At 37.0% G+C, this 26370-nt stretch overlaps 1 protein-coding gene across 1 annotated transcript in view; it reads left to right on the forward strand.

The window, feature by feature from the left end:
• The first annotated feature begins 3453 nt into the window (after positions 1 to 3453).
• LOC140155982 (angiopoietin-1 receptor-like) overlaps positions 3454 to 26370 on the forward strand; it is a 68401-nt gene continuing 45484 nt past the window's right edge. The window contains exons 1-14 of the mRNA XM_072179027.1: positions 3454 to 3583; positions 4551 to 4871; positions 7428 to 7706; positions 8456 to 8590; positions 12751 to 12897; positions 13457 to 13591; positions 16158 to 16430; positions 17242 to 17370; positions 18615 to 18911; positions 19042 to 19653; positions 21742 to 21848; positions 22410 to 22635; positions 22818 to 22978; positions 23931 to 24162. Coding sequence (XP_072035128.1) covers positions 3454 to 3583; positions 4551 to 4871; positions 7428 to 7706; positions 8456 to 8590; positions 12751 to 12897; positions 13457 to 13591; positions 16158 to 16430; positions 17242 to 17370; positions 18615 to 18911; positions 19042 to 19653; positions 21742 to 21848; positions 22410 to 22635; positions 22818 to 22978; positions 23931 to 24162 — 3184 coding nt within the window. The remainder of the gene's footprint in view (positions 3584 to 4550; positions 4872 to 7427; positions 7707 to 8455; positions 8591 to 12750; positions 12898 to 13456; positions 13592 to 16157; positions 16431 to 17241; positions 17371 to 18614; positions 18912 to 19041; positions 19654 to 21741; positions 21849 to 22409; positions 22636 to 22817; positions 22979 to 23930; positions 24163 to 26370) is intronic.

The following is a 26370-nucleotide window of genomic DNA, read 5'->3' on the forward strand; positions in this document are numbered from 1 at the left end:
TTATTCCCATTGGACCAATTTCTCCCAGATCACTCAAGAGGTACAAGATCCAGTGACGTAGCTGCCAGAAGTGGGCCCCCACCCCTATAGTGCAAGGAAAAATGGAAAAGGGGGAGAGCGAGGAAAAAAGAGAGATAAGAGAGAGAGAGGTGGAGAGAGAGAGAGAGGGAATCCATAAAATATGCAGTACCATACGATTATTATCAATAAGCTTCAATATACCTGTAGCCCGTATCCCAGGATTATTGACTTCTCGAAGGTGGAGGGGGAGGGGCAGAGAGCATGGGCGTGCCCAGGACATGATTTTTAACAAAGTGTGGAGGACTTCAGCCCCCAAAGCCTCCCCCGCCCGGACACGCCACTGGAGAGGGTGCAATTACCCCTAGTGCATGGAAAAAAAGAGAAAGAGAGAAACAAAGAGGGGGGGATAGGGAGACGGAATCCATTCGAGGGGGCTGCATTGCACCACCCACATCTACCACCATTTTTGTTTGGTGGATTTCGGCTTTGGATTTGTAATCCAGACTTTGATTAATTTTCACTTATACCCAATAAAATACCATTCCAATACACCATGCCAATGTGGGCTAACTTTTCAAAAGAAGTCAATTCTTTAATATATATTCCTTAGAAAAGTGCATATACATTAATCCTGCTACTTTCCTGAAGCCGAGAACAATAAAGTAATTTAGTTCTCATGCAATATTTCTCAAATTTATTAGTAATCAATTGTTACTTTTTTGTAAACACTTAATTTGCAACTACCTTTAGTGCACAAATTATTTTAATGTATGATATATTTTTATATAATTCCATTTTGGATTAAATTCCTGGCCATGTCCCCTTTTTCCTTCCATCATTTTTGACCCAATTAATTTCCAATTTATTCAGAAAGATACAGGTCCTCTTCCTGGGAATTTCTTAAGCCTGTTCCCATATACACACAGTGTGCTCAACTTCTCACAGAGAAGTAAACATAAATTTATTACCTTGTAAGATACTGGGCAAAGTTAAGGTGGCTAACTTGGTGTCCTGCATAGAATTGCTTTGATTTGACAGAGTAGCCATTTGTAGCTACCTTTAATCTAAATTTACTCCCATAAGATATGGACAGGGAAATGGGAATTTTTTCTGGGAAATTTCCAGGCCCGCCCTAAATTTCTCATCCATAAGATATGGGGCCTCGAGCCTTCCCATATACACAAAGTGTGGCCTAACTTCTGACAGAGAAGTTAACCCAAATGTATTCCTCATAAGATATGGGGCCATCTCCTCCCAGGAATATCTCCTTGAAAAAGTTCATCAGGAAAGGGGCGGCAGAATGTTATCAACCACGAAGAAAGAACATAGCTACTGCAAAGCTACTGCAAAGCTACTGCTACTGCAAAGAACTGAACACTCTGGAGATGAGAGTAGGAGTGTTGCTGGTTCGTCGCATTACTGATGAAGTCTTAGGATCGGAAGATGAAACGGCCTAAAATGTGAGGAAATTATTGGTCTTGTAAAACATAATTTACCAATAGTATGTCCCAAACATGTTCCTCTATACACCCAGTATGGCCTAACTTATGACTGACACTCTCTTCCCGGAATATTCCTATAATATATGTTGCTTAATAAAGAAATGTTTATTCAAAAGAACAATGAAATCATTTTCAGGTACCGTATCATATGGAATGATTTGTGTACACAATCTGTGAATGTAAAGACAGGGTGGTTCTATTGAGTTTTCAGGGTGTCTATTTCAAATGATCTTGGCTGCTAATGTATAACATTTTTGGGGCACCCGCTATGGCGGACCACTTTATTAGGCTTGACTTGGCAAAAAGCTTATCATTTCGGTCTTGCTAGATTTGCTTGCTAGATTTGCTTAAAAGTATGCCCAGCTTAGAAATAAAAACACAACTTGCTTGGTTTTGATTTTATTTTTTATTGTTTACCCATATGCACAGGATGAAATCTTGTGCATATAGGCCTGTTATCCTTTGTTTAAGATACAAAATTAATGGACTCATAAAACACCAAATAAACCAATGGCGCTGTGCAACTTTGGCTGTTGGTGCCAGCGAGGGGAGACAGGCACTTGGTGTGCACTATCAATCATAACAGTCCTACCCCTGCATAACAAAATTCAACAATATTCAATATCCAATGCAGTATCCTCTCTACACGGCTGTTTGATGTATATAGAATTGGCTTCATTATTAACTAAATGCAAACTATAGATGGCGCTATTTATCCTAAATCATATTTCTTTATTTGCAAGGGTTAGGTGATCAATACCGCCATTAAAACAGCTGGAATAGGTGAAACAAGCAACAAGGAAATTTTATAAACATATTTTATCAAACAATAAAAGGAATTATTTGTATTAAAAGCTTGAAAGTGTAATTTCCAGTAACTAAATAGCGCCACCAATTTTGTCATTAATAGATACATTTTATATCCGAAAAAGCTTTTTAAAAATACTATAAAAGTGAATAATTTGGTAAAAGATGGGAAATTAAAGTTGAGAACGACTCAAAAGCATCGGCATACATTAGCACGATATCACTTTTAGCTGTTTAAACCTAAAATTTGGTTATACATGATGTTTTGTTTGAAAAACTAATAAATGATCCCATCAAACAACCGTGTCTACAATAAATACAAAACTCCCCCACCCCACATGATCACAAATTGACATGGAAGCTTCATACCATTCATTTCAATACAATTTAATTCAATCCAAAACAGTCCTGCCATACACCTCCCCACTCAAACACATATTGTTTGCATATAATCAATTATTAATCATCTTCCCCATTCTAATGCCAAATCTAAACACCATGGAATTCACCATATCAAGACCAAGCTCACATTGGGCTCCCCATTCCTTTTTTAAAGTAATTTTTATTTAAACATAAAATTAAAAGTTGTAACTAAGATTAAACAAATCTGTTTCACAAATTTTACAAAAATTACTTGATCATGTTTTCCTAACTTGCCAAAAAGTATACCCAGTGGCAGCGCTAGAACGGGCATTCCCCCCCCCCAATATTTTTATCCCCCCCATTCTACCCCCCCTCTTTTGAGGCAAAAACCCAAAATTACGTAAATTTCTACTTTTTGCAGCAATTTTGCACAAAATTTGTTGATTTTGCCCCCCCGAAATTCACTTTGTCCCCCCCAAAAAAAAAAATCCTGGTGCCACCACTGAGTATACCATTATGTTAAATCTTCAAAGTCAATATTATTGTAAGTTGGTATATTGGACATGTGTGGTTTTTTTTTTTGGTAAACAAAGTTAGAATAGGTAGAAACATATGATTTTAAATTTGTTTCCTTTTTGGTACCGGGGGAGTTTTTTCTTTGTCTGCAACTGAACTTTACAATATCACAAACAAGTTCGTGTTTATGCCTGAATGACTAACCTTTTGTAGCAAATCAGGAACTGATGTATATCAGTTCTACATGCATATGCCTCAGCATGCAGCACCAAACAAAATAGTCAAAATGGTTACCTTCTATGCGTGTCACCCTTTTCGGGTTTATCAAGGAATGTTTTGGTTCATTTTGGTTGTGCTTTGGCAAAAAATTGTAGGTAAGTAACAGTTATAGGGGGAAAAGATAAGGACTGCATTTTACAATTTGTGTATGACCTGTTGGTCTATGTTTATTTTACTAAACTCATTTCCTGTTATACTTACCATTGAACTTGGTTGAACACTGTATATACCTGTGCTCAAATCAACTGGAGAGCTTTAAGGTTGATCTTAAATGATTTCCTTCAAATTTTAAATTTGTTATTCTATACTCAAAATGCTGAAATAATACTAGTAATAATTGTAGGGAAGGTTTTCTGTCCATTTTGAGCTGAAATAACAAGGTAAAGTGAAAGAAACCCTACTGGTTATTTTGTCTGTTTAACATGTAGTTCTATAGGTGGACGTAAAGTCATAGTTTTATGAATTATGATTTTATGTCGCACTTTGCTCTGTTGATTTACAAACACAACAAATTTGGCTGATTCCAATTAGGTGGAAGTTGTGACATGTGTAAACATTATAAATATGCCAAAAAATCATGTTTGAAAAAAAAAACAATTTCATATTATAAGATTGTACATTATGGCTTTAACTCAGGAATTATTTAATGTTTTGGCCTAATAGTTCTGAATTGTTGAGCTAATTTGTATAAAACTATACACATTTAGAGTTGCAAATAATCAGGCAAATCCAACTGTGGCATCAGCTTTATGTAAAAATGCTTAGTTTTAGAGAAAATTGTAAAAAAATATAGGTACGATTTTGACCTGAACATTTTTTTGGAAAATTTGATTCTCAGTAAAGAAATTAACAGAATCTGTTATTCTCCTCCCAGTATTCTCCTCCATTTACTTAAATATTTCACAGTCACAGAAAATATTTATGAGAATCAAAGTGGATTCTCGGAAATATACTTCTGAGAATCAAGTTGTGCCAAATTTCTAGCCCTGGTATACTAGTACCATGATTATTAGCCCCTGGAGCTCAAATTTTTAATTTGTGTTAATATATTTTTGTTTCCAGGTGACTCTGTGCACTTGATGTCAGTTGCACCATCTCCTTACGGCGCAACTCAAAGTGGAACTTCAATAGTTTGTCTGCTTAGTGATCCAGACACTGCTCAAGTTAATAATATAGTTAGTTTTAGACATGTTAGGAGAGGGAATGTTTCTCCATATGATACATTTATTGTTCCATCTGGAGTTGTGAATGACCCAAACCAGGTTCTTCGTAAAGCAACTTTTGATTTACCAATTGATATAGAATCTCAAGGAATATTTGTTTGCTATGCTTCAAGTAGAGGGTTTAATACTAGAGTACCAGTCACAATCTTGGCTAATGCTAGTAAGTACAAATTAAAGTAGAGGCTCATGTATATGTATGTTTATATCCTTTAGTTGATAAGAATTCTGCAATCTCATTGGTCATTCCACCACTTGGATAAAAAATCTGTGTTACCTGCATACTCCTCATTAACCTACAGGTTGGTAATATTTCCCATATTACTTGCATAGTCATAACATGTGCGCATACTTCACGCTTGCGCCCTCTCCCAATTTTTAGATTCTGGAACACTTTGAGCAAAAAAAATGGCCAACAATTCATAATTTTCCTTTGCAAAAATATTTTTGGTGGTACATTAACAAGTTCAACTTTGTGTCCCCTTGGTTCCAAAAACCTGGCTATACTTGCATGCACACATCTCTTCAACTGAATTCCCAAGAGAATGCTGAAGGGGTCCTATCATATATGTACCTGCAACTCAGGCCCAAAAAAAATGATTGTTTGTTTGTCCTCCACAGCTTTGAAAGAGGAGGTGCGGGCAGGCGGATTTAAAAAAAAAAAAAAAAATTAATTTTGATTTAGCGTATTCCTGGACCTAGCTAGAGCTAAAAGCTACAATCATTCATGGTGACTTTATATGCTAAGTTATAATTTGTGTTCATGTCATAGTCTGTTAATGATTTAAAAATGGATATAAATACATTTTGAAGTCATTAATAATAATAGATTATGACATGAACACAAATTAAAACTTTGCATATTGAAGACACATTTTTTTTTTTGTGTTGGGGCTTTTTATTTTAAACCATGAATGATCCCGCCATTTAGCTCTAACTAGGTCCAGAGATACTCCAAATCTGAAAAAGAAAATTGAATTTTTCATTTATTCCAAAAATAAAATTAAAAAATAGAAAAAAAAATATTGGTCAGGCCTTAAACTGAGGAGCGGGTGGTGGAGGACAAACACAACTTTTTTTTTGGCCTTATAGTCCTGAAGCTGCTTTTATTTGCTAAGAAATTTATTATTTGCTTAGAAAAAATTGCCCTTTTTTAACATTTGGGGCCCTGTCCTCATAATATTGGCCTATAGGGCTAATCATGTACACATGTTAACATAATGCTTAAGTACTATTAGTGTACCAACTGGGAGTGCAGCAGCTACTTAATTTAGTTTAGTGGTTTTTTTAACAGTTTGGGCAACGGGACCCATAATATATACCATGGAGTTCATGTGCCTGTGTCAATGGAAAATTTTGAATTTTCCTTATTTATTAAGAAACGGCCCGACCGCCTTTTGTTTCAGCGTTTTTGGGCCCTGGGCTCGAAATATATTTGACCTATGGTGGTGATGTATCCATGTAAAGGTGTAGTGCAGGGGTCCTCAATTAATTTGTTTCAAGAGCCAAATTATGTTGAACAATAATGTTGAAGGGCCAAAAAAATCAATAGAGCGGTGCGTCTTAGCGGGTGGGATCCAGGGGCCCTAAGGTTTGCAGGGGTCCAGGGGTGGAGGCCCCTGGAAGCTGAGAGGTTTAACCTATTTTTAACACAAATTTTGCATGAACTCTTAAGAACAATTTTTGTTTTTTTTAATTTTTTTAGATAATTAAAAATTTTTTTTTTTAATCAGTGCCCGGCCGCGGGCCAGATTTGGCCCGCGGGCTGCCCTTTGAAAAGGCCTGGTGTAGTGGGTGCAGCAGATCAAATTTGTTTTCAAACAATGCATGTAAACAGGCAAAGAGGAGGATCACATCTCAGATTTGGCCAATATGTACTATGTTTTTTCGGTTTATCCTTAGTGTAAGAGAGCATGAAATACTAATAGATCGGATTAGAGTTAGGGTTAGGATTTAGGGTTAGGATTAGGGTTAGGATTTAGGGTTGGGGTTAGTTAGGGTAAGGGTTAGGGTTAGGATAAAGGTTAGGGTTAGGATTAGAGTTAGGATTTGTTTGGTGCTCTCATACATGAAGGATACACCATTTCTTCACCCTGGACACAAAATTGTCAATTGTTGACCCCTAATTTTTTCACCAAGGCTCATTGTGTACAGACAGCCGTACACCCCCAAGCTACGCCACTTGGTATAGCCATATTTGCATGCTAAATAGGCCCTCTAGTTTTGATTGTGGAAGTGTATGGAATGCATTGACTATAATTTTCACAAATGGTAAGTAAGGCTGTTGAACAAAAAATGATCAGGTAAATTAGATCAATCAGGTAATTATATGGAGTTGAAAATGCAACTTCAAATTTTAAAACATGACTATCAATGGAAATTGGTATTTTTGTTTTGTAAAGCACTACCCATGGCTGGGGGTTTCAGTGTTGGTGATGTCACATCCCTGTAATAAACGCCCCCTTGCAAATTGATGTGATTGACTTCAGTAGTGCAAATAATTGATTTAGCCATGCAGTAAAGTGAAATGTAAAATTCCTATAAGTTCATGGCACTATGCTAAACATGATGTTTGACTTTAATAAAGGAAGAAGAAAGATCCGATAGCATCACAAGACCTAGTATGATATTAATATCAAGTGCTATAAAGCAATCAGTTTTATGTTGACTGCTTACTAGAACCATCTTTTTTTCACTTCAATGTGCATTCATTAACTAGGACGTATTCAACCAGCAAATGGGCAGTTCTCTGTTTCCGCCAGTGTAGGGGAGAGAGTGGTTCTTGAAACAGAAATCCTTATAACTCCGCAAGGCAAATCATTAAGCACAGATACACGCTGGGAGAGACAAAGTCAAGATCAGTTTGGAATAGTGCAAGAAGGAGGAAAGACATTTGAAATATCTTCTGTATCAGTGGAGGATGCGGATGTGTATGCAATTTATTGGGATGGCATGAGAGAGGATTTTCTGTTCAGTCTTATAAGGCTTATTGTTAGAGGTATGTTAAGCAAAAACATGGTCATTTATTATTGTATTTTATTTACCGTTATTTCCTCTATTTAGCAATGCATTTTCCCAAAAGGGGGATATTTATCAAATGCAGATTTTGAAAGAAAAAATTGTTATGTACCATAGGGGCGAAATATACAATTAATATACAAATTATTTTGATGTATCAGGGCAAGTTGGCGCAGCGGTTATTCCCTCGCCTTGCACCACTGAGGTCCCTGGGTTCAAGCCCCGACGTGGCCCAAGGACTCATGTGCGCTTGGTTTATCCCGATTTCATGCTCGCTCTCACAGGTTTTCTCCAGTATCTCCGGTTTCCTCCTGCTTTCAAAAATCGGTGATTAGTTGTGTGGTTATCAAAAACTTCCTTCACCCAATGGAATTTGGGGAGCTGCACTGATAATCGGTGGATGTTACAATCTAAGTGCAGATAGGTATGCGCCAGGTGTGGCTGCAACTGGCCTAGTTGATGCGATCTTATTGTGATGATTCACCATGGCAGCGAATTTACAGCGCTTTTATCCCTCTGAGATCTGGGAAAAGGCTAAATAAAACACCGATATTTATTTATTTATTTATTTATTTATTTATCAATGACAAGTGATGGGTACCAATCATTTTGATAAGCTTGTTTTTCTTACCTTACATTTTTCAAAATGCAAAACAAAACAAAAGAGTAACTAAATCTTTTGATATTAAATGACTATTGACCCGGGTAGCATGTTCATGTGTGTTACAGCATGTCCTGCTGGTAAATGGGGTACACCATTCTGCAATGGAATCTGTGATAACTGTTACAATGGAGGCATATGTGATGACCAGACTGGAGAGTGTGTGTGTAGACCTGGATTCATGGGACCTAACTGTCTTACAGGTATGTACAGGCCATAATTATTGGAGTATATGTGATAATTGTTACAATTAATAGAGGCATATGTCATGACAAGACTGGAGAGTGTATATGTAGGCATGGATTCATGGGAACTGTCTTACAGGTATATGTTGTCCAAGTTCTGGCAATTGGTGCCAAAATTAAGAGAACTACATGTAGATCCTAAAACAATGATGAACAATGAACATTTAAGGGAAAGATTTAGTGCTTGTAGATTTTGGAGTTGAGAAAATGAATCATATGAGAGTGCCATATCTAAGTTCAGTTCAATTCTTAGTAAGAGAAGTGTTAACTTACCATCCCGGGCAGTCTGTAGTAGTATTTGCAGGGTTGTTCATAGTATAGACCTGTACATGAAGTCCTGGATGAAGTGAAAGACTGTCTAGGTGGTCTTCAAAATATTGTACAGGGAAGTGCCACACAGACTTTGTAATTCTGATTTTCAATATATGAAGTAAAGTTTTAATGACCTATTAATATCCTACTTTTCATTTACCCAACTTGCTTTTTGAGAGGAAAATAGCCCAAATACACCCACTTCTTAGCATATAGGCCTCATTTTGGTGCATTTGTCTCTGCCGAAGCCCACTGAAAAGGGCCATGCAAATTCGCCATATCAAAATAACCAAAATTTCACTTATTGATTGTATTGAGTTTTACTTGGTCGTCATTTTATAAGCTATTGCATAAGCTTTAGTTCAATAAAATCGGTGGTCTACAAGTGAAGAAATGGCCAATTGTGTAAAGTAGTCCAAAAACAGCTTGGGCCACTTTTGGCAGTGTCTTTGTGTAGCAAATGTGACTGATTTGAGTTGAATCATGAGCCATCTGGCCAGTGTTCTTAATTGTAAATAATGGGGCATTTGAAGTGGTATTCATCATCAGGCCTTGAAATAAGAAAAAAAATCCAAGGGTCTTCTGGATCTTTGCTTTTGAAATTTCAAGGGTCCTCACTCATTCTTAAGGGGCCGACTATTATGAAATATTAAATGTTGGTGTAGACTATAGAAACAATAACTAGCAATAACCTGCTTGTGCACTAATGTTATATTCAATCATTCATTCATTCAATCTATCTTTATTCTGGTAAGCTCTTTCAATACATAATTCTATTACTCTTACGACCTATTTTTCAAATCTCGCACTGTGATTTGTTAAAACATGTCATGTGAGAGCCCATTATTCTGTAATAATGGGTCAAGCGCCGTAACACATTATACGCACAGCATTATGCTTGGTTATGCGTGCAATATTTCTGCGATATGTGCTGTCACATACGCGTACACGCTCCACCTTGAAGTAAACAACTTAAAATATTTGTGCCAAAACAGTAAAAAACGTTTCAATAATGGGTACGGCTGCACCTCACCCATTATTTACGTTTTTACTGCATTGGACACATTATGATAAGGATAATGAACTGAGTGCAATGCATTCGTCAAGATAATCGCACTTGCCATGGAGTTATTGCATTTAGCTCTCGAAGCTAAATGCAATAACTCCATGGCAAGTGCGATTATCTTGACGAATGCATTTGCACGAGTACATTATCCGTCATATACTTTGAGTGTATTAAAACAATAGGCAATATTAATGGCTGCATTCATTATATTAGTTTGAATATTAGGTAAAATATCTTAAATTTTAAAAACACCGTCAGGTCATTGACCAGGTAGCATGTACTAGTAACTGGTCAAGAAAATCAATCACTGTAGAAGTTAGCTATCAATGGTATTGATTGCGCCATACGTCATACTTTAGTAGCTTATTCACGCATGGTTTGTAACCAATTGACTTTATGTTGTGATCATTTAATATCGTGGTTCCGAACACAGAGAGCACTGAAGCAGTTGACCTAGAAACAATCGATTTTGACGTCCCACTACATGTAGTACTACGGTGAATGGAGATGAGAGAATAAACTTATATATCAATATCAACTGGACTTTATAGTTCTACAATTTGAACTTTAAAATCTACTAATATTGTTGAAACACACGACAGTGGAATTTTTCAATTTGTTCAGTATTATAAAGCATGATCATGATATTATGCGCTAGTGTGTGTTTCCTGGGCGTGTTTATGTTATCTTAGATATAGGCCTACATGTAATTCATTTGTAAAATGCTGAATATTTTGTAATGGTTTCATCTTGTATAAGATGACAGATAACAGGTCCACCTGTTTTAGCCCTTTTTAATTAATAGAAGCTCGATTATTCTCATTTGATGTTTGATTTATTTGAGTTCATTAATCATAATTTATGGCAATGATAGTTGCAAAATAGAACAGTTTGTAACCTATGATTTACAAAGTGCACAAAAAAAAATACCATACCCTATAACTATTTTAACACCACAGAATGTATATTCGTACTTTTTTGGTGGTATATATATCGAACATAGTTATATAAGTTATATAGTAATGTGAAAGTAGTATTTCTAGTATTTGAGCGTGCACGTATTATCTAAAATGTATTGTTTAGCGTGCGGGTTTTAGATAATGTATTGTTTAGCATGCAGGTTTATATAAACCTGCATGCGAAGTAGTTCGCGAAAATAATGCACAGGAGAAGAATACATAACGATGAATAGAAACGGGCACTAGAAGTATATTTGGGTATAATGCATTACCCTTTATTTCTTAAGTACTGATTTCCCAAGAGGTCCACAGATCAGACAATATAAAAATATAATTACATGTAGAAAATAATCAAAAATTAAAATGTGAAGAATACTATAATACAGAATGATGATATGAAAATAATACAGTAATAGTGTGTGAGCTCGGGGACGGTACCACTTTGGGCGCAAAGCTGCACTTCAACAATAGGTAGAAGCAGTCGTAAGTCACAGTATGTCGTTGTCGAAGTAGTTATGGCGATTTTGGTATGTAGATTGTAGAAAATTGAAAACCTGTGTTGAAAACTTGATGGGAAACTGAAATGAAAGTGTACTCATGGGGAGCTGGACGTATTATGTAAACCAGATTTTTCAGTGGAACAACAACAAATTTTCTGCTCTTTGCTTGGTTCAATTTTTACGGGACACACAGACCCGTACCGTAGGAAATTTGCGGGTCTGCACCTACTTTCACGGGTATTTGATACAAGGACATGCCTATTATTTCAAATGCTGGTATTCATGAAAACCTTTGCATGAAAGTTCATTTTACGTGGTACAAACTTGATACGTGTCAACATGGCAAAAAGTGGCTCAACTCAGGCAATTTAATCAAATCGGGCATAGCGTTTGAACCTGAACAAGAAAAGAAACGAAGTAAATTTCTGTTACCTAAGTTATTAATTATTCTACTGCATATCATATTTACGCTACTCCACCTTTTTTTTTTGAAAAACAAAAACACAATTGCTAATCATGAAGGTCAATTTTTACGTGATGCAAGCTTGATATGTGCAAAAATGTCAAAAGTGGCCCAGCTGTTTCCTGCACGATTTAGTTAATTGAGCATTGCGTTGAAGCCCAAAATACGGTAGTAAAGTTTTTCTGTTAACTAAGATGTAAATTACTGATTCCATTGCATAAAACATATTGTTGCCATGATCTAGCTCTCTTATTTTTTTTTTTAAAAAGCAAAATTGCAATTTTATAATTTTTATTGTTACAGTCTATAGGGCGAGATGGCAGAGTGGTTAAGGCGTTGCGCTGCCGGCCGGGAGATACGATCGACGAGGGTTCGAGCCTTGGGCTTGCCTTAGGTGAAAATTCTCTTCCCTCCCAAAAGTTCCTATATGGTCAGAAATCCTTCAATTCAGTTCAGTTATTAATTTCAGAATTTAATTGAAGAATTTCTTCTCGCCCCCATACACTGCTTATCACGTGCAGATATAGGTAGTGTATGTGCTTCGTCCGTGATTCGGAAGTCACGTAAAGCCGTTGGTCCCGTGTACAGGAAGAGTCAAACCCTGTGCACGTTAAGTGTCAGAGCTATTCGAAAAGAGAAGGGGGACCATCCCCGGTTCTGATATCTGCAATCAATCCTAGGTTCCAATACTCAATTTGAGGTATGCACGTATATAGGAAGGAAGGAAATATAGTTAGAAAGGTAGAGTTTGCACCACATTTAGTTCTCAATTTCAAGACTTCTGTTATTTTATTTCTCTCTGAAAATATAATTTATAGCTTGTTCTACGGGTAAATTTGGTTGGAATTGTGATCACGAGTGTGGTGTGACTGTTGGAGGATCATCCTGTATAGGCAATGTGTTGTGTATGCCAGATCCTGTAGGATGCAGCTGTATGACAGGACTGGGATCAGCGTGTCAGCAATGTAAGATACAATCTTCCTATACTTCTTTTTCTCTATTGCAGTCGGTGATGTCATTGCACATTTCACTGGATATGTTTTTTTGATGTAGTAATATATTACTTTGAAACTGTACATAGATATATATTTGTATGTTGTATTAATTAATGTGTAAATTTTGATGTTTATAAATTGTAAATTGTGTCGCAATTCAGTGTTTTAATACTGCTATGACATTTAATAAAATATACCTGAAATATAATATAAAACACAATAATGAGTTTTTTTGAAGTGCTGACATACACATGCAGTATTTTAAAAATTTTGAGCATCAAGTTTATCAAAGGTTGTATGCAAGATGATTTCTACAGTTCTTTTTTCTAGTTTGAATTGCAACAGCATACATTTTTTTATGGAAAATTAACGGTCCGACTTAATATTCATAAAACAGTGTAAATGCGCATGAGCTTAAAGCACCAAATTACGTAGTAAGCGCGCATGGCATATTATCAGGGCAAATATGGTATTTATAAGTTAACTATTTTCCAAAATGCACATAATCACTCTGAGCATCTCTCCTCAGCATGTGCTTCTGGGACTTTTGGAGCTGGTTGTACAGAGCACTGTCATTGTGAAGATGGAATCAGCTGTAATGGTTTTACAGGAGAGTGTATGTCAGGGTCTTGTGCTATTGGATGGTCAGGAACTAACTGCCAAAGTAAGCTTGCTTTATCATTATTACTTTATTATGTATGTATCTTAGATAATAGAACACTGAATATGAATACAGGCCAAAAGACATTATAAAGACAAATATTTATAGAAAACAAAGAATAAAATTACGCTATCATGCAGTAGGAAAATATAGAAATTATAATAACATGTTGAAAATTAGTAACACCATGAGTAATTTCTGTTAGGTCTAAATGTTAAATGACATGTATTTAATGATAAAGATTAAAAATAGTTGTGCATGGTCATAGTTTCTGGAATAATAGAAATATGCATATAGCAAAATTTGGCTATCATGTCATTAACAAAATTATTCAAAATTTTTTGTACCTGAAAGTGATGTCAGATTCAATGTTAATATTAAAAGAATTGCAGTAAATATGAACAACAGAATAATGAGTTTTGGCTTTTGTATTTCAATTTCACATAATATGGCAGTCTTGAACATATCCCTCTTCACATTAATTAGTAAAGTTCAGTTACATGAAATAAAAATAAAGTCCCATGGATAAGATACTAGTAATAAGCCCCATAATAAATGCTAGGCATATATGGGAAACCAAGATAATATACTTCAACCATGATCTTAGTAAGTTGCCAAAGCAGGGGGTCCTGATGATATCCCACCACGGCTTCTTAAAGAGTATGCATATGAGTTGAGCCAGCCGGTAGCAAATATAATCAATGCATCCCTTAAGCAAAGTATTGTTCCTACCCAGTGGAAGGAAGCCAATGTCATCCCAATCCCCAAGCAAGCTCCGCCTTCAATCGACAAGTTGCGTCCAATTTCTCTAACTTTGTGCCTTGCGAAAGTCGCTGAAGGAAGAGTTTGCAAATGGATTGTGGATGCCATTCAGCCCCATGTAGACCAAAGACAATTTGGTAACCAGAAGGGATTGTCTGCCACCCACTGCCTTGTTGATGTCTATCACCACTTGATGTCAGGGGCCGAGAAACCAAAAAATGTTGGCACTCTTGTGCTAACAGATTTTTCAAAGGCTTTCGATTTAATTGACCATAAGATCACAGTCACAAAGCTTCTCAAGCTTGGTGTTTCTCCTTCCCTTGTGCAGTGGGTGGTGGACTTCCTTTCTGGGAGGAAACAAAGAGTGAAGTACAAAAACACTTACTCTGAGTGGGTAGAATTACATGGTGGTGTACCTCAGGGCACTATCATTGGCCCTATTGCCTTTTTAGGCATGATCAATGATGCGCTCACTAAGTTTGATGACAACAGAATGAAGGTTTGGAAGTATGTTGACAACCTTACAATAGGTGAAAATAGAGCCATTGATGATGTCACTGAGGTACAGCAGTGTTTGGAATCTCTCCATGAGTGGTCTGTCAGTAACAAACTTAAGTTGAATCCAAGCAAATGCCAAGCCATGAGTGTGTACTTTGGTAAAAACAATCCCCCGGACGTTGATCTACGCATCTCTGAGCACTCCCTGGCAGTAGTCCAGAGAGTCAAGTGGCTGGGAGTTATCATCCAAAATGATTTGAAATGGCAAGGCCAGGTAGACAATATGCATTCCAAAGCTAATGGAAAAATGTTCATGTTATGTAAACTTAAAGAAGCAGGTCTCAACGCAGGTGAAATCCTCTCTGTCTACAAAGGTTATATGAGACCAGTGTTAGAGTATACAGCCCCCTTATGGCATGCAGGTCTCGCTCAGAGCCAGGAGGACCGTTTGGAGAGAATTCAGAAACGTGTATGTAAGCTGCTCCTTGGAAGTATAAATCTTACTCCGACTCCTTGCAACTCTAGATCTTGAGCCTCTACACTCCCGTAGACGGCAAATTTTCAAGGAGTTTGCCTCCAAAGCACATGCATCTGAAAAAAATTCTCCAGATGGTTCCCTGCCACTGACTATTCATCCTCAATGACCCTAAGAAAGCCCCCTAAAGTCAAGAGTTACAGGTGGAAAACCAAAAGATTCAAGGAAAGCCCAGTTCCATACATGGCTGAACTCTTGAATCATGCTTAGTATTCTCCTGTCCATCTAGTGATTTGGTTTGATTCATTTTTTTGTGTGAATGGATGGATGGGAGGGGCTGGTATGATTTGGTAGCCCAAGCCCTAAAATGCAATTCCCTCTCCTGTCATATTATTATATCTTTTTATTATGCCGTCACATTGATATTCTATTAGGTTGAGTTTTTGTGGAATGGTAAGTGGAGGAGTGCATCAGTGGATGTTGGTGGGTGTGTATGGGTATGGGAGGGGGGGGTGTGGGGGTGTGTGCAGGGATGTGTTTGAGATATGGTGTTGGGGTTAGTTCGGTTGAGTATGAGCTACAGCTATTTATTAATTCTTTGATTGTACCTTTTAAAATTTGCATTGAGTATGTATTGTGCAATAATTCAAGTTTTTTGTATGTATTTTATTATTATCTGCCTTTCTTTATATAAATTTGATTGTAATTATTGTAATTCACCATGCAATTCAGCCATTTTGACTGCTATTTGAGTGTTTTTAAATATACCTGAAATATACCTGAAATAATTCTTGATTGCTGACATTTTTTTATCACAAAATTATATTTCTACAGTTCCTGTACAATGTGGCATAGGCTACTTTGGAGACATGTGTCTGAGCAAATGTAACTGCCGATGTGACAAGGCTACAGGATCTTGTGTTGGAACAGATGAGTGTATACAAGGAAACTGGGGAACTCAGTGTGAGATACCATGCAACTGCCTGAATGCTGCAGCATGTGACAGACAGAGTGGCAAGTGTGATCCTGATCCCATCACTGGACTGAGTTTATGTGCAACTGCATATGCATCTAACACTGGAACATACCTCGATAATTGTCAAACATGTATGTATTTATGTGCTCTTTGATTTGAGATGAAACAGGTACAATTTCAAAAATAAGAAATTGAGTTATTCACTACTACAAGTGCTTTCCTGCCCTATCTGAAACAGGCTTACAATGGCAAACAGTGGCTAGGATTTTAGTGTGAGGGGGGCAAAACCAAATTTTCATCCTCATTTGTAAATTTTTGTGCAGACTTTCCTTCTCTAACCTCTTGGTGCTCAAAACATAAAAAGAATGTAAGGTTGCATAAAAAATGACAATTAAAAAAAGTAAATAGGCAAAAGGAGAAAGAGGCCTGAAGAAAAACCTTTGTCAGCATCTTGGTTCCCAAGTTTAGTGACCCTTTTCCCCATTTTTGCTGTTTTTGTTGAACTAAGCAACATGCTTGCGTATCGTGCCCAGCAATGAAAAAGTACCATTTATACTTGTTTTTTGTATGCTGGTGATATACAACTTGAAAAACAAATGCCCCTCCTAGCTCAAAAACAAATATTCAGGGAACTGAAAAAAATTGCCAATTTTTTTTAGTGAGGTGAGGGGCTTTTTGCATTGTCTTTGCCCTCAAATAGATTACTATCATGGCATGTTTCAGTAGACTTCAAACGAGTTATGATATTAGTCAAATATCTAGTGAAGAGGTCAGATTGATTGATGTGATTCTGTTCTCACCTGACCAGTCAGAAAAGCCACAAGCTGATGCAGACTCACTTTTGCTGAACTTAAGTTGTTGTTTTTAAATCAAGAAGAACAAAACAAATGAACCTATATGAATTTCAGAAATATTTATCACAACAATGATGATTATTTCCAGATGATGGATGCTTTGATGGATGCAGTAAAACCTGTCACTGCAATGAAGGAAGTCTTAATTGTAATTTTAACACTGGTGCATGCAGTCTAGGCTGCCAGACAGATTGGGGTGGAGATGCATGTCAAACAAGTAAGATCTATTTCTAAAGTTTAAACTGCACACACATTCAATTAACCTTGAATTTTCAGTGTGTGACACACATCTTCATCAGAATAAGTCCTATGATATTGTGATGGACTTGCCGTTTTGTTGACCATCGACTTTCGGTCTAATGAGGGCGTTGTATAGGGTCAGCAATTCTAGTCCTTGATCTCGATTTAGTTCTGGCGATTTTTTCTTGATCTAAAATGGAAGAAATCGCTAGAACTAAATCGAGATCTAGGACTGGAATTTGTCCCCCTTCCCCCTTTTATACATGCCAAATTTTTGGGATCCCAATTTGCAAACCTAAAATGGTCTAGATATATTGCTGGGAGCAGGAAAATTGGTATATTTAAGCATTTTCGTACTGTGTTTCTAAAGCTTGTCAAAAATTGCTTCCCCCCCCCCTTTTGGTGGGCCAAAAATTTTTCACCCCTCCCTCCAATTTTACCCTCTCACCAGGGCTCATTTTTTTTTGGTTTATCATGCCTATGCAGTTTCCATTGTAAATTCATTTTAAATTGTGTTTATGTGCAATGCATGGCTCTTCTTTCCCAAAAATCAAAGTTGTTTTCATCAAGGTAAATCCACATCGAAAGTTACATCACATATCACAAGAAAATTGTACGCTTTCTTGCATTCCATACTCATTCAGAGCCCATAATTTCAATGCATGGCTTTCAGTTAATGCGTTTTGACAAATCATAATGCGCGATTTTCAATGGGTCATATGAGGGTAATATAAAGCCACGAATTCTCCGCGTTGCGGAAATTCCGCAGAATTCGGAGGTAAAGCGGAAAACGCATTTCTGAGAAAAAAATATAACAAATAAGCAAAAATGACCTAGAAAAAGAATAAAATACATTTAAAAAGAAATAGATAAGATACTAAATGAAATGGGTCTTCAAAATAAAGTAAAATCCATCATAGATTTACCGTACAACGCCTGTCCTACCTCCCATTGCAGCCATGATACCCAATCACCCATCCCAACTTTGCAACATAGCAATGATCGTCACATTGGCCGGGCTGCAAACATGCTGCAATGCGTCATTTTCACAGATTCTTGTGAAATTGTATTATGTCAGAAATGTGCTAAAATTACAAAGCGGAGAAAAGTGGAATTTAGCATTTGTAAAGCAGAAAATTCTTGGCTTTAGGGTAATAGAATCATATGTAATGTGTCTAACTCAATCCAATAAATAATGATTGTCTCTTCTCTTTTTTGCAGCAATTGTTGAGGTGACTTATGAGAAAGTGAATGCCAATCAGCTAGCACCTGTCACTGCAATTGTATCTGTAGATCCCACTGATACAGTCACTATAAATGATGTTGGACTCCAATATCAAGATGCACAAGGTGGTCAACAGACAGGAAACCCAGTTTCTGTTGAAAGTAGGGGAGGTTTTTACTTCGCTAGTTTTGAAGTAAACCCACCAGCTGGGAATTCAGTCAACTTTTATTTGCTTTATATTCAAAGTTCTCGAACACAAATCACCACTTCAGCTTTCACAGTACAGTATTATGGTAAGTGTATTTTGATAATTTGAGTAGTGAAAGTGAAACGAAAATTGTCATAAAAATTACTTAATTATTGCAGTGGATAATATTTTGTGTAATAATTAATTATTTTAAAAACTAATTTGCTTGCTTTCAGTTCTTCCTGTTCTCAGTCGAGAGCCAGTGGCAACAAACATACTAGCTACATCAGTAACACTTCAATGGGATGCATGGGGTACAAATGCTGAAGATGTAGGAGATGGACCAGTAATTTTGTATAATGTATATGATGTTAGCACATTTCAAATAGTTGCAACAGTAATTCAACGACAATCTCCCATTATTGCTCAAGTTGGAGATTTGATGCCTGGCACACCATACATGTTTTATGTTACTGCTGTAAGAGAAGGTCCTGGAGGGGAAGGTACACCAAGTCCATTTGTATCATTCACTACTTTGTCTCTAACCATGACAACTCAACCACAGCCAACAACTACCAACCCACCAACAGCTCCCACTCCAGATGCACCAACTACTAAAACCCTAACCAAGAGAACAACAATGAAAACTCCAGTGTCTGTAACCATGACAACTCAACCACAACCAACAACTACAACTCAACCCCCAACATCTCCCACTCCTGATGCACCAACTACTAAAACCCTGACGACTAAAAAGAGGACAACAATGAAAGCTCTAGTGACTGAACCACCAACAGTAGATAGAACAAATCCAGGGAGATTGACTTTGGAGTCTGGTGTACTACCAGGTAGGAGTACTACAAAGAATATAGCTAAAGGTATAGTAAACAAAAATCCTGCTTGGTTGACCAACTGGCCACTAAAACTTTTTGTTTGTGTTGCAAGTTATGTTACAACACTTTAAAATCCCAGACCTGGATAACTGAGTGCAAACCTGGAGACAATGTACTTTGCTGGATCTTGACTTCTTGGTGGGATCAGAGGCCTATATAATGCCCTAGGGCCATGAGACTGGATCCATTGCTGTTCCTTCCCAATACAATAATGCACTCTCAACCAGGCTCTAGATGTGCCCCTTAATGCAGGCTTTGTGCCACTTAAAGCCATATTATAACATTTACTGAGGAGGACGCCCTCACTGAATTTTTAAAATTCTTTTTTTTACACAATTAAATTGTAATTTATTAAACCAATATACCCTGCAAAAATCAAGACTCTAAGTGCTGTAGTTTTGTCAAAATCCGAGATTTTGAATAAAACGCCAGAACCGACGCTTTATTATTACGATGGAATTATTAGTCGAATGCATACACGATGTTCATAACACACAGTACGTGCACGGCGTGCAGGACGGTGATATACACAACAAAGGGTCGTACCATAACATGACCGAAGGAGTGGTACGTATTGGCGACATGTGCGCTGGTAGTAAATTCCAATTTTCTTTGCTTTGCCGTAGTTGTTCGGCTCCAAAATAAAAGGGGATATATCTGACAGTAAAAGCTAACATTTTATGGCAAAGAAATGCTAATCTATTTTGTTTGAAAATGTTATGATATGGCTTTAATCAGATGCTGCCCCCTATTGCACACTTTGTCTTTCTGCAAAATGGTAAAACTTTGGCTTTTGTAACATAGCTATTTATCAGGGCTATATAAACTTGGATCTTACTCAAACTTCCATTCATTTATCCAGGTATGCTCACTGGAGTGTGCATCCACAGCCCCATTGTAATGTTTGTTCTAAAACTCCAGTGGCGGTGCCGGGGGGGGCATGGGGAAAATTCCTCCAGTCAGAATGCTTTCCCCCTGTTGCCCCCACCCAGAAAAAAACCCCAAATTACAAAAATTTCCACTTTTTGCAGTAATTTTGCGCAAAATTTGTTGATTTTGCCCCCTTTAAATTCACTTTGCCCCCCTCTAATGCCCCCAAAAAAATTTCCTGGCAACTCCATCCATTCACTGAGCCCTCTCTATTTTACATAATTTATGCACCTGTGCAGAAGATGGCTTTTATTTGTCAACAAGTAAACATAAGATTTGGGCTATGATTGGTCAATGCTATATCAGTTCGGGGGCACTGCTAATTCAAAGACGTCTCTGATATCAAATACTCTTGAAGCGTCATGTCACCTTACAGTATCATATTTCAGAGACGTCTCATAAATCACATACTCCCTAGTTTCAAAACCCAGTCGCAAACGATATAAGTAATTTTGATGAACGTACCAGCGCAGTGGGAATAGTTTTGTGTATAGGCCTTATCAGGGTTGTAGCTAGCCCAAGTTGAGCATGTTGAGTGCCTGTTAATTTTACTATCCAATTCATGAATTGGATAGTAAAATTGGGATTTTTTTTACCTCAAAACATTTGATTTTAGCCATTGCAATCTAAGTGTGTTCTGGGACCATTTGTCAGAATTTGCACAGATAGATATAATTTTTGCACAGGTAGATATTTGCTAAACATAGGAAAGCTTATTGTAATACACTCAGCTTCGTTCCGATGTGCTGCATCTAGTGCCGAACTGTCAACAAAGCTCGACGTATGTGATATCACAGACCCCCGTATGTGAAATCACTGACCCGTCTTTGAAATCAGAGACGTCCGGTTATTACGAGTGCCCCCAACTGATATATAGGGAAAGCCCCATAGCTAATTTATGCAGCTTTTTAAAGAATGCTTACATTCCAAACCATTGGGGCCATGTTGGAAACATTGAAAGAGGTAGCCTCTTTAAAGTCAACATTTCACTATATAGTAGCTTTTTAAACAACATAAATGGAATTATAACCAAACTTGGAGGACTTATATTTGTTTTGGTGACTGTAAAAAATTGTTATGAAACAGTTTTGTTTTTAATATATTTTTTCACAGTGCCTAATCCTCCAGATGATGTTGTAACTGTTAATAAAGATGCTACAAGAATCACACTTGGTTGGAATGACCCTGATGGCTCTAATGGGGATATTATATTATACCATGTAAGTCAAGCCCACAACACTCCGGAGCTAGTCTGAGAACAGAAAATGTGACTCTCAGGCTAGTCTCCTACACAACCAGTTAATTATGTGGTCCTGACACTTGTCGTTCATAACCGCATACAGTCTGACCCGTGTCCGAGACTAGGCAAATATGACTCTTGCACTGTCCTCACATCGCTGATCGGTATAGGCCATTTATATGTTAATTGTACGGAGTGTCTCATCTCATTGTATAAGATCTTTGTGTAAGTATATAACTGTCAAAATGGAAGTTACAAGGGCCACACTTGGATGGAATAAGATGGCTCTAAATTTTATCAAGGTTATCTGAGGTCAAATGAGTAAATACTACTGGATTTTCATAAAACTTGTAACTGGTCCACAGCAATGAAAGTCAATTTTTGTCATGGTCATTTCACGTTGTTCATTTTTTAGGTTATATTGATTGGGGAGAAAATCAAAATATTCCAGGATGCCAAAGGTACTACCTGTATATAGAAAGTAAAATGAGAAAATAAAATAACTGTTCATATCATAAAAATATTTTATATATTTGTTCAGGTTGATTACAGACCAATTGAAACATCTTCTCAAAACAGTGATGATTTATCAATGGAGAAATTTATCAACGATACATTGGATGTAAGAGGATCTGGTGATATGCATCATGAAATTGTTCTTCATGATCTGATACCAGATGCTATCTATGAGGTTTATGTGTCTGCTGAGAATACTATAGGCATAGGGAAAGCAGAACGCCATGTGTTCTTTACAAAGAGTATTGAAGGTTAGTGTAAAATGGCACTTAGAATTTTCACATCCTAAACACTTATAAACCATGTTCAGTATGTTCATGTATGAGACATTTAAAAGTTAAAATGAGCCTTTGTCAGCAATTTTGGCCCCCTACCAATCTATGTCATGGTAAAGATTGCTGTTTAACCATGTTGTTTTTTTACAATTCACTAGCTTCTATTCCAGGCTCCCCATCAGGACTCAATGCTGGAGCAGCTGCAGGTGTTTCCATAGCCGTAATTGTCATCATCATCATTGTTGTTATTTTTGTCATCTGTATCAGAAAGAAGAATGATGGAAATACAACTGATGAAATGAGACCGTATGAGGATAGGGTAAGAGCTTAAATTTGAATATCAACAGTGGCATATTAGGTGTCCTCCAACAGCACTTAGATGGCAGACTAGCTCCATATACCTGGGGAAAGTTGACCAAAATTGCAGTGTTCATCTTCTTCATGTTTAACACTATAATCCTGGGCCAAAATAGTGCAAAATTGTAAATAGCTCCATTGTGCCACTGTTCTGGCGAAGTCATTTTGGAACAGACCAGTGGAAAGACTTTACAGCTATGTATAGGTATGCATATACACCTCTATGCATAGAGTTCTTTAGTACCCTCCTTGGCAAATGACAGATGATTCCTGATATGCGACTGTTATCAATATTTTCCAAGATATCCGGCGCAAGATAAGTGTAAAAGTAATATTTATAATGGATGTGTTAACTGTAAATTGTAACATAAAACTAAACCCTAATCATTCTCCTCTACATTGATACTATCCCTATAAACCTTAACTGTTAATAGACCTCATCCAAACCTTAAGCTTAATTTACCCCAGAGTATGGCTACATCTTTGTTTGAGCTAATCCCTATCACTGATACAATCCCTAACAGCTAATCCTAATCCTAGCCTCAGATAGACCCTATTCAAAACCCTTTAGAGGCTGTTAGTTTCTCCAGAACAGGGATTATGAATATGCTGGGGGGGTCATAGTTTTAATACACAAAAAATAGGGGGTCATATTTTTTTTACATAGGAGTTATAAATATTTATTAAGGGCTTGTGACTAATTTTCGCACACAACGGGCATATACTTTACAGTTGCAATCAAAAGTTTCATAATCAAAACAGGATCTGTGCATGCAGAAGGGAGGGGAAACATGAAACATAGGGGGTCATACAAATTTTTAACCCAAGATAGGGGGTCATTGTTTTGCTTTCAAGACCACTAGTATACCAAGCGCAAAATGATGTTTACTTTTCTATAAAATGTTAACCAACAGATTATTCGTGAAGAAACCAGATCAAACCCATCATTTGCATTTGATGTTGATGGATATGAAGACATCAACGACCAGAACTATGAGTATGTGAAATCATCCAAGTGGGATGTTGCTTGGGGAGATTTGAATCTCTCAGGGCAGATTCTAGGCAAGGGTAATTTTGGTGAAGTACAACTCGGGAAAGTTAGGATTAAAGGTAGATGGATGAAAGCAGCTGTCAAGACTTTGAAAGGTAAATTGCCATAAATTTTGTCAGCCGTATCACAAAGTGACATATTTGCAATAGCAGCCTTCAGTGATTTTATTATCATTGTTTTATTTTATATGTTGTTACTTTATTTCACCATACACCATGCTTATTTTATGAATGCACATGGGATTGTAATATTGTGATAACACTTTAACAGTAATTTACAACATTTATTTTTACAGTGTGTCTCATCACAATATTAGATGACAATAATAAAAGGTCACACAAGGCAGCTATTGCAAATACGTCAGTATGTGATACAGACAATGATACAAATCATATCTTTTGGACATGTGGTATGGTCTGATAGTACCAGGCTAAAGGCAGCAATAAAAACAATATGGTAACATATTTATAAATATGTGCCCTATAATTTTGAACCATTTACCAAACAAAGGAGGCAAAAACAAAGAAAATAATGTTTTACGGGCGAAGCAAAAGGAAAACAAATTTACCCATGGCGAGAAATGGACGATCCCAATTGTGTTGTCAATCCAGGTACGGTCATGCTAGCTCCCTGCTGTGTGTGTTGTGGTGTTGGCATGGGTGACACCGATTTTGTAAACATCTAGTGCGTGATTGTGTTTGTTGGTCATTTATGAATGTCACTCCTTCAAGTAGACATCGGGAAGAAATTTCTCTTGAATTACGTCTAAAAAGGATGCCTGGCTGGTCCATGTTCATCTCAAAACTCGAATTAAAGTGCCGGAAAATCAAGTTTAATATTCCGAAAACACATTACGCTACGTACAATTGCATTGGATCGGCGGCTGTTATACAAAAATGTAGATTTCCAGCACAAATACGCAGAAGCCAGGCATCATCAACGCAATGCTAAACTTTGATGTAAATGGATAGTAATATCAATATTTCTGAGGACGTCTCGGTAGCTATAATATCCGTATACAATCGTGGAAATTGATTGTATGATTTGTAGGTCCCTATCGGCTGCCGGTTTCACTGTTGCATGGACGGTCGAATCTAATTGTCAACACTACTCAAGCAAGCAGCCATCAGATTCTGGATCGAGTATTTTTGGGATCATAATCGGGTGAGAATGATTTTATGTATAATTGTGGACTTGATCAGTTTTTAAAGGCGTCAAAATTATAATTACAATTATTAGGGTCTGGCACACGAAAAATGCTCCAAAACGTGGTCTTTTGCGCATTAATATTGTTTGGTTACCGATCGTGGTCCTATGAATAATTCAGATGAGGTGTGGTTATGACCCAATTATGGCCCCAGTCCCACATATAAACTGTGGAGGGATTTTCAACAACGTAAATTATCAATCGTACCCAATATGGTAGCTCATTATTCAAATAAGGCAAGTCATAATTAAATGGCGCGCTCATGACGTCAGGGTTCATTGTGATGGTTCAGGAAATGAGCTCTGGGCGAATCAATCGATATCACGATAAAGCAAACATTTTATACTTCCCATGGACGATCAATGATGGTTTGATTGAGTTAATTGTTATTCCCCAGCGAATTTGGACAAGGGTCAAGTTTTGCAGCGTGGAATTAGGTTTTGTAAAATTTAAGCAAATTAAACTGTCAAATTTGATTGCTTCGTATTCATTTAGTTAGGTTTTTCAGCAATCTGGTATGTTTTTAGGGCAAGGTTGAGAGTCGTATGTTACCTTTTAGAGGGGCCGGGAAAGATATTGGTAAAAAAGATAATTGTGTGCAAAGGAAATGTGGGTATCATGTAGCCTAGGTTTACGTATTAAAAGTTGGAAAGTCAAATAGAGAATTGATAGATGTTATGTTCAAAGTTGTAATAAATAACAAAATTAATAATAATAATAACAATAAGTGCATTCAAGCGTCATGAACAAATTATGCCCCTGCATGACGTATCAAACAAGTTGGTTGCGTCTGTTGTCTGGTAGTATGAAAGCATCATCATTGTTGAATAATAATTGTATACACAAGTTTACGCACAATTCGATCTCTCCCGGGGCATTCAGTTCGCGATTTCTGGCTTAATATAGGCCCTACATCAAAATAATATTCGAAAGTTACATAAATATCACTGGATATGTACTTATTTAGATTGTAGAGCGATTGAATTATTTTGTTCATTAATAAAAATTATGTTCGAGTTTGGAAAAGTGAGTAATTAAAAGTCATTGGCCAATTTTGCTGTAGGCGTGGCGAGATTAATACACATGTACGGGTAAG

This window comes from Amphiura filiformis, chromosome 1, assembly GCF_039555335.1.
Source record: "Amphiura filiformis chromosome 1, Afil_fr2py, whole genome shotgun sequence".
Classification (NCBI taxonomy): domain Eukaryota; kingdom Metazoa; phylum Echinodermata; class Ophiuroidea; order Amphilepidida; family Amphiuridae; genus Amphiura; species Amphiura filiformis.